Source organism: Pieris napi, chromosome 18 (genome assembly GCF_905475465.1).
Source record: "Pieris napi chromosome 18, ilPieNapi1.2, whole genome shotgun sequence".
Lineage (NCBI taxonomy): Eukaryota > Metazoa > Arthropoda > Insecta > Lepidoptera > Pieridae > Pieris > Pieris napi.
Window position 1 is genome coordinate 9,193,983 of NC_062251.1, and position 7,832 is coordinate 9,201,814.

The 7,832-nt window shown below is 36.1% G+C and overlaps 1 protein-coding gene and 1 pseudogene across 1 annotated transcript; one reads left to right on the plus strand and one right to left on the minus strand.

The window, feature by feature from the left end:
* Positions 1 to 408: 408 nt before the first annotated feature.
* On the plus strand, positions 409 to 7,128 carry LOC125058579 (annotated as a pseudogene).
* LOC125058580 lies at positions 2,964 to 7,558 on the minus strand. The gene is made up of 3 exons (XM_047662689.1): positions 7,155 to 7,558; positions 5,414 to 5,697; positions 2,964 to 3,699 (listed from the first exon to the last, which is right to left on the minus strand). The coding sequence occupies exons 1-3, from the start codon at positions 7,497 to 7,499 to the stop codon at positions 3,222 to 3,224; spliced, it is 1,107 nt and encodes a 368-aa protein (XP_047518645.1). The 5' UTR covers positions 7,500 to 7,558; the 3' UTR covers positions 2,964 to 3,221.
* Positions 7,559 to 7,832: the final 274 nt, after the last annotated feature.

The following is a 7,832-nucleotide window of genomic DNA, read 5'->3' on the forward strand; positions in this document are numbered from 1 at the left end:
GTCTTGTCATTTGCGCATTATTTGGTAGATTATGGTTAGGGAAGCGTTTAAGATTCACGGTACCTAAGGGCATTATTCCTTTTTTATGTACTGCAGCAATGAGCGGCAAACTTGTGTACCAATTGTCGAAAAACAATTTGTAGGTCATATGTTCAGGAATACTGGTTGATAAACGCATGGCTACATTACTACTTACTCCCAGTCTGCCTATATTCTTTGGCCATCTCCATGTGAGCCGACTCTGTTGGGCGTTTTACGCGAGTTAAGGCCGGGCTCAACGTCTCTACTAAGGTCCGTCTAGCTGGTGTTGAGGACGTAAAGGGAGTGGAGGCTTTGCTAGTTGGTGGAATCACTTTGGGTGGGGTTCGGGATGACATTTTGTTGGTATAGGGGGGGGGGGGGGGCTGGAGTGTAGTTGTCTATATACTGGTGTGTTCGCCTAAAGACAAGATAGGGCTTACACTATTGGTATTCTAAAAATCTTCTAATAGTCTTTTGATGTTTGAAAAATGTGTTTTGAATTAAATGGGTCTATAGTGTGTAATTTATGTTGGTGAGGATGTATTTATTTAAGACAAAATAGGGCTTAAGCTGTTGGTCTTCTAATTATCTTCTAATATTTGGAAAATGTGTTTTTGTATTGTTTTGTTAACTTGAATTTAATTAATTGAATCTATAGTATGTAATTAGATTGGTGAAGGAGTATTTATTTGAGGTCAAAACAGGGCTTATGCTATTGGTCTTCTATTAATCTTCTAACGGTAATCTAGTATTTGAAAAATGTGTCTTTGTGTTGTTTTGTTAAATTAAATTTTATAAGATAGAATTTAATGAATCTATAGTATGTAAATTAAGTTGGTATGGAAGTATTTATGTAAAACAAAATAGTGTTTACACTATTGGTATTCTTATAGTCTTATAATATTTGAAAAATGTGTTTTTGTATAGTTTTTATTAAATTAAATTAAATTGAATTAATTGAATCTATAGTATGTAATTAATTGGTGAAGAAGTATTTATTTGAGGTCAAAACAGGGCTTGTGCTATTGGTCTTCTATTATTCTTCTAACGGTAATCTAATATTTATAAAAACACAAAACAAGGCTTGCGCTATTGGTCTTCTAGTAATCTTCTAATAGTCTTATAATATTTGAAATTGTGTTTTTGTACTTGTTGTTTTGTTAAATAAAATTGAATTAAATTAAATGAATCTATAGTTTATAATTAATTTAGTTAGAGGAGAAAATTTATATAAAAAAAACAAAATATAATAGGGCTAAAGCCGCATTTATATTTATCTGACGTGTTGTGTTGTGATGCTCTCTGTCGTGATGGCTACTGTTCACATTGATATGACGTGTTATGATGCATTATGACGGTTTTTTGTATCAGTTCCGTCTTGACTCCCAGAGAGTTCACACATTTGCAATGTTTTTTCAAGAATCATCCGATTCAGATTCAGATTTTGAAGAAGAGTTGGAATTATTGGCGTTGGCAACGCTTCTAACTAAACAAAGAAAAAGAAGAAGATATTGGATACATCCCGTAAATAGAAAAAGAGAGAGCAGAGGCGAGTTTCATTGTCTCGTTAAAGAGCTTGAGAGTGATGCAGAAAAATTTCATCAGTATTTTAGAATGTCTAAGGCACAGTTTGAGGAAATTCATCGTTTGATTGAAGAAGACATCAAAAAAATACGGACAAAATTTCGTAAACCTATTGGAACAAAAGAAAGGCTTGCAGTAAGTATGTTTAAGGTAAGATTTTTATTTTTCATATAAATCAATTATCTTCCTCAGAAAATTGTATGTCTGAATAATATGCCGAGAGACGAGAATCCTGTTGTTCCGAATCCAATGTCGATGCTTCCATTGGTGCTGTGAATGTCGGTGTGTAGGCGAAGGTTGATGTACTGGGGAATGACAGCATGGATGTGGATGTGTGAACGGGTGATTGCAGTCTCTGTTGTTGCGGCTGAGAAATAATCTGGCGAGTCACATTGATTGGCATTCTGCGGATTTGGTCTTGTGCTTCGAGGATGCGTATTTCGGCTTGTGATATTGCCGTGTGCAAATCTAATTTTATTTTGGACTGTTCGAGTTTAGGAAGTTTTTTTAGGGCTTTGCTCATGCTGAGAAAGAATAAGTCAGTTTCATCCATGTCTTTATCCTGGAGCTAGTTTTGTTGTTTTTGAAGTCGCAAATCATGCGATGATTTCATCAAATCTTATAATTCATGTAAGTTGGTTTTATTGCGTACAGGTCTGCTATAATTTGAAGAACTGGATTGTGGTGTTGGTGAGCGGTTATCTAATTGAGATTGAATGGTATCGGATTCAGATTCTTCTAAATTAATATCAGATTTTACTGAACTTGGCGGTGACTCAAGATTAGTTACTGTAGCCCGAGATTCTATATACGTCTGTAAAAAATTCATCTGCTCTTCATACTTCCATGGAATTATTGATTTAGCGGCCTGACCACTTTTTTTATTTTTACGACGTTTCATGGCATTATGCAATATGTAGTATAGTTATTTTTAATGCTTCTCTTTTAAATTTCAGGCAAAGTATGGAACAAATGTTTCAAGAAATGCTGAATGAAGATTCTGGCGAGTTTCAGAATTTTTGCCGAATGTCACCAAATGATTTTGATTTTCTGCTAAGCAAAGTAGAACCTTTGATTAAAAAGCAAAAGACTAGACTCAGAATACCCATCCCAGCAAAAGTGCGCTTAGCTATAACGTTACGATTCTTAGCTACTGGCGACAGCTACAGGAGCCTTCACTACTTATTCAAGGTTTGCTAGGCTGGTCCAGTGCAGCCATCTCAATCATTGTACAAGATGTCTGTAATGCTATCAACACAGTGCTAAAGGATCAGATAAAGGTAAGAAATTAAAGTAGGTACTTGATTAGTCAATCATGTATTTATTAAAATTATGTATGTAGCCTAAATTATGTTTTTTTAGTAACATCACTGAATAATCATCAACTTACGTATTTTTAAGCTTATACGTATGTATTCATTTATTTTCATCAACTTACACTGTAGTATCACCAACGTATACAGTAATCATCAACTTACGTATTTTTAAGCTTAAACGTAGTCCTTATTTACTATCATCAACTTACATTGTAGGTATCACCAACGTATATAGTATAGTTGTAAGTTTAGTATTCTTATTTTTATACTTTAGTACTTACATAGATAAAGTTAGTAAAATTAATTGTATTTGTCATTTAAAGCATTTATGAGCGCTGTATCTATGATGCTTTGAGAAGCATAGGGCTGCGTAATTTCGTCAGAAAGGATAGTGAAATTTTGTGATGGTAAAACGGTATCAATAGTGGCAGTTGCTGAATGTGTATTCGGGATAGATATTTGTACGGGGGAATGTTGTGATGGCGAGACATAGCTGTTATGCGAAGCAGGACGGTCCGGGATAGATATTTGTACCGGGGAATGTTGTGGTCGCAAGACATAGTTGTTACGAGAAGTAGGACGGTCTGGTATATAACTCGGAGAGTTAGAGGAAGATGGTATAGAATGTATCGGCGATGGTGTAGATCTGGAGTATCGGTTAAATTGCTGCAATTGTTGTGGTGGATTTGCCAAAAGTAGCCCATCAATGCGATGCATAATCTGACGCCGTTCTTGTTTTGAATATTCTCGTAATCTTGTAGCCAATAACTGCGCGTACATTAGGGATGTCGGAAATGCAATAAAGTATCGATATATATTGTATCGATAATTTTTGAATATATCAATATCGATATTGATATTTTTATTTAAAAATATCGATATATCGGTGTGATAGGAAAAAAAAATTATTTGGCCTAATCTACTTCAATCATCTTACATTACTAGATAAATACTAATCAATAGACATCATTTTTAAATTTTTTAAATCAAGGACAACAATAAAAAATATTAATTATTTATTAATCAAACCAATATTTATCTGATACAGACATAAGAAAAACTCTTTGATTTACATGCTCGGCTGTAAGCCGACTTCTGTTATTGGGTACTGCGAGATTTACAGCAGATGCCACTCTCTCTGAGGAAACCGAGGACGCAGGCGATATCAAATACTTTAGAGCTATGTCGGAAAGGACTGGAGTAAAATGACGACAATCAAACCAGAATTTTGTAGGATTCTCTTTTCTGGGTATTATAGGCTGATCTAGATATTGCTTTAGTTCGCTAGGCATACCATCACTGGTTGAAAGTAAACTGGAGGTTGCTGCAGCAATATCTATCATAATTTTTTCATGTCCGGACCACAACGACGGCGAAGAATTTTCTGAATTTGGAATTATGGTAGTGGTTGTGGGTCTGAGTTCAGGCAAAAGTTGTCCTCTACGTCTATGTTCTAAACGTATTTCTTTTGATAATGCGGTTATTGCAGTGGAAACAGCTAGTGATGAATTAAAATGAATACGCTTAAAGCGAGGGTCTAAAATTGTTGCTATAGCAAGATGTAAATGTCGCTCTAGTGGTTCTAGTTTGGCAATAACTAAGTTTAGCAAACTCTTCTGAACAGCAACACCAAATTCAGTGAAAGGTTTTACTTCTTCAAGTCCTTTCTGAAGTAAGTTTGCAATGTGAATCGCCAAACTAGAAGTCACGTACTGATCGCCGCTAATTTCTTCAGTAGCTTGCTTAAATGGGGTAAGCAATATTATCAGATCTCGTATGACACTTAACTCTGAAGAAGTTATCATATCAGGTGCATTCCGCCTAGTTGCTAAAATCTTAGCCACAATAGCTGATAATGTATTGAATCTTTCCAACATATCAAGACAAGAGTTCCACCTTGTGCTTACTGATTGTATAAGTGTTAATACTTCTCCCTCTTTCTTTTGTCCCTCTTGTTCTGCTCGCAAATCGTCCATTGCGTTCACAGATTGTTTAAAATATGTAACAATAGCTTTGACACGATTGGCAATTTCAAGAACTGGTGCATTATCTCTTGTTGCGCCATCCACTATTAAATTCAGCAAATGCGCCATGCAAGGAATTCTCTTTCCATCTTCCAAAAATTTCTTCACTGCAGCAACCATGTTAGCACCACCATCAGTGGTAATTGATAAGATGCAATCCTTTTCTATTGTAAACTCGTCGGTAATATTTTCAAAGCATTCTTTTATATAATCAGCTGTGTGCGCCTGCAGGAAAGAAGACCAATATTAGTCCACTTTATTAAATTTATTATAATTAACTATTTATTTTATTTTTTATAATTTGATGCATTTATTTTATACTTTACTTACCTGATACATTCTTCGTGCTGTCAATGTCACCATCTCATGCTCAGGAGTACAGTTATTAGCTGTGTTAAGAAAATGTGCTGTCACTACTTAATATCGATATATCGATGTATCGATATTTTTTCGACGAGCCTAGCGTACATGTCGCACTCGTCAGTTTCCTTCCTGTTCAATAATATGCTGTTTAAATTAGATACCGTGTCTTTTATATTCTTCTGAATCTCTGTGTCGCAATCTTCACGAGGACGCTTTTTTTTGACAGGTGATTTAAATATTTTTTTATTGTTCGCTGGTTTGTCTTTCTCGCTATTCTGTACATTGCTCTGGGCATTATTATTGTCACTAATAAGCTCGTTATTTTGTTCGTTACCATGGCGATCAATATTGTCACTATCCTCGTTGACATTATCTGGATCTGATGTTATCTGAAATAGATTACATACTTTCTTAATCATAATTGTTCTAAAATACAGAGTCCTCATCCTCAACAGTATCAACAGCCGTGGATATCATTATGAACAACTGTTTCATATGGAATTCGCGAAAAATAATTCGATCTCTCCATACGAACAGACCGAATCACGAACCACCTGAACATAGGTGATTGACAAATTAGGACCCGAAATAATTCATACTTTTTCTTGTTTTTCAGATGCCGCGGACAGAGGCAGAATGGTTAAATATAGAAAGGCGCTTTCAGAGAAAATACCCACATTGTGTAGGTTGTATTGATGGCAAGCATGTACAGATACAATGTCCAATTGACAGTGGCTCAGAATACTACAATTATAAAGGGACTTTTAGTTTTGTGCTCTTAGCTTTAGTTGATAATGATTACCGCTTCATATTTGCCGATATCGGAGCTCAGGGTAGAATTAGCGATGGAGGCGTATTTCAAAACAGTGTTCTTTGGGAAAGAATTTCTACAGACACTATTAATTTACCACCTGATTGTCCACTTCCTGGTGGACAATGTAATGTACCATATGTTTTTCTCGGAGATGGGGCATTTGCGTTAAGCAAACACGTTATGAAACCTTTCCCAGGAAACCATCCCCTTGGTTCATTACAACGCAATTTTAACAAGAGATTATCTAGTACACGTGTTATCGTTGAAAATGTTTTTGGAGTTCTAACAACAGTTTTTAGAATCTTTAAACACCCAATGGAAATTAATAAGGATAAAGCTATATTGATAACAAAGACTTGTATTCTATTACATAATTTTCTCAGAAATAGTAGGACTTCAAGAAACATTTACACACCTCCTGGTACCTTTGATACAGTTGTCAATGATGAAATAATTCAAGAAGGTTCTTGGAGGCGACAGGTTTCCACTAACCCGGCTATAATACCTATTCCAACTGTAGCTAGACGTGCAGCACAGAGTGCCATAGACGTAAGAAATGAGTTCGCTAATTTTTTTCAAAGGCAAAGTGTTTAAGACAATAAATTGTTACCCATTTTATCGAATAGTAATGAGGTTATAAATCAGTTGCTAAGAGCAAACTCGCCAGCCAAAGGTTCGGTTAAAACATTGCTAAGATATCAAAATTATTTAATTATTGTGTATTATTTATATTGGATACAACTTTTGATAGTAGGTAATTATTATTTATAGAAGTACTTGCTTGTGCCCGGCCCGGGACTCGAACCTGGGATAAAAAGTATCTATTATGTTATTCTGGGTCATTCTATATCTGTGCCAAGTTTCATCCATATCTGTTCAGCAGTAACGATATACTAGCGCCATCTACCGACTAGCGTCATCTGTCTATACCTACTTGATGATGATTTATTGAAGATGACTAATTACTTGAACTGACTAATTACTTGAATAAACCTAACTAAACAAATATGTACTTAGTTTTATTTTACTTACTTGTCTTTCTTCAGTGCTCACTGTGGTGTTACACTCGTAAATGGATGCCAAAAATGTTTCCATAGCATCGTAATACAACCACACTGGCTTGTAAATATCATCTTCTCCTGCGCCGGACCTTACTGATTGTTTTTTGCGCCGGAGTAGCTGGCGAAATGTAGCCATGAGAGAATTTTTCTTGTTTTTTAATTCTGTTTGAGATCTTCCCATTATTTCGGACAATCTCGCCCATGCATCGCTAACTTTTTGGCTGTTCTTGTGGCATTTATGTTTAGGGTCCCAAATTATTCGTTCTTTTTGAAATAGTTCTATGAACTTAAATGTTTCGTCTTGCGACCAATCCATTATACGATTACTGCGTTTTTGTTTTTGCGTATTTAAAACTAAACACAACCTGCGCGGCACGATGTAAAAGCCAGAATAAAGCGGGAGGGCGAATGTAAACACCCACTCGCGTGCGACGCGAGGTCCTTTGACTCGTGCCCCAAAAACCGCTCCGGACGCGAGCGCCGCGAGGGACGAGGCGAGCCACGAGCGTCTGTTCACACTCGCACCTCGCCCCTCGCCTCGTCCCTCGCCTCGCGACTCGTACGCGAATGTAAATGGGCTATAAGTATTTCATAAAATGTTTCGTTGGTCGTGTCTCTGTCTTCGTTTATTATTATTTGTTTGATGATA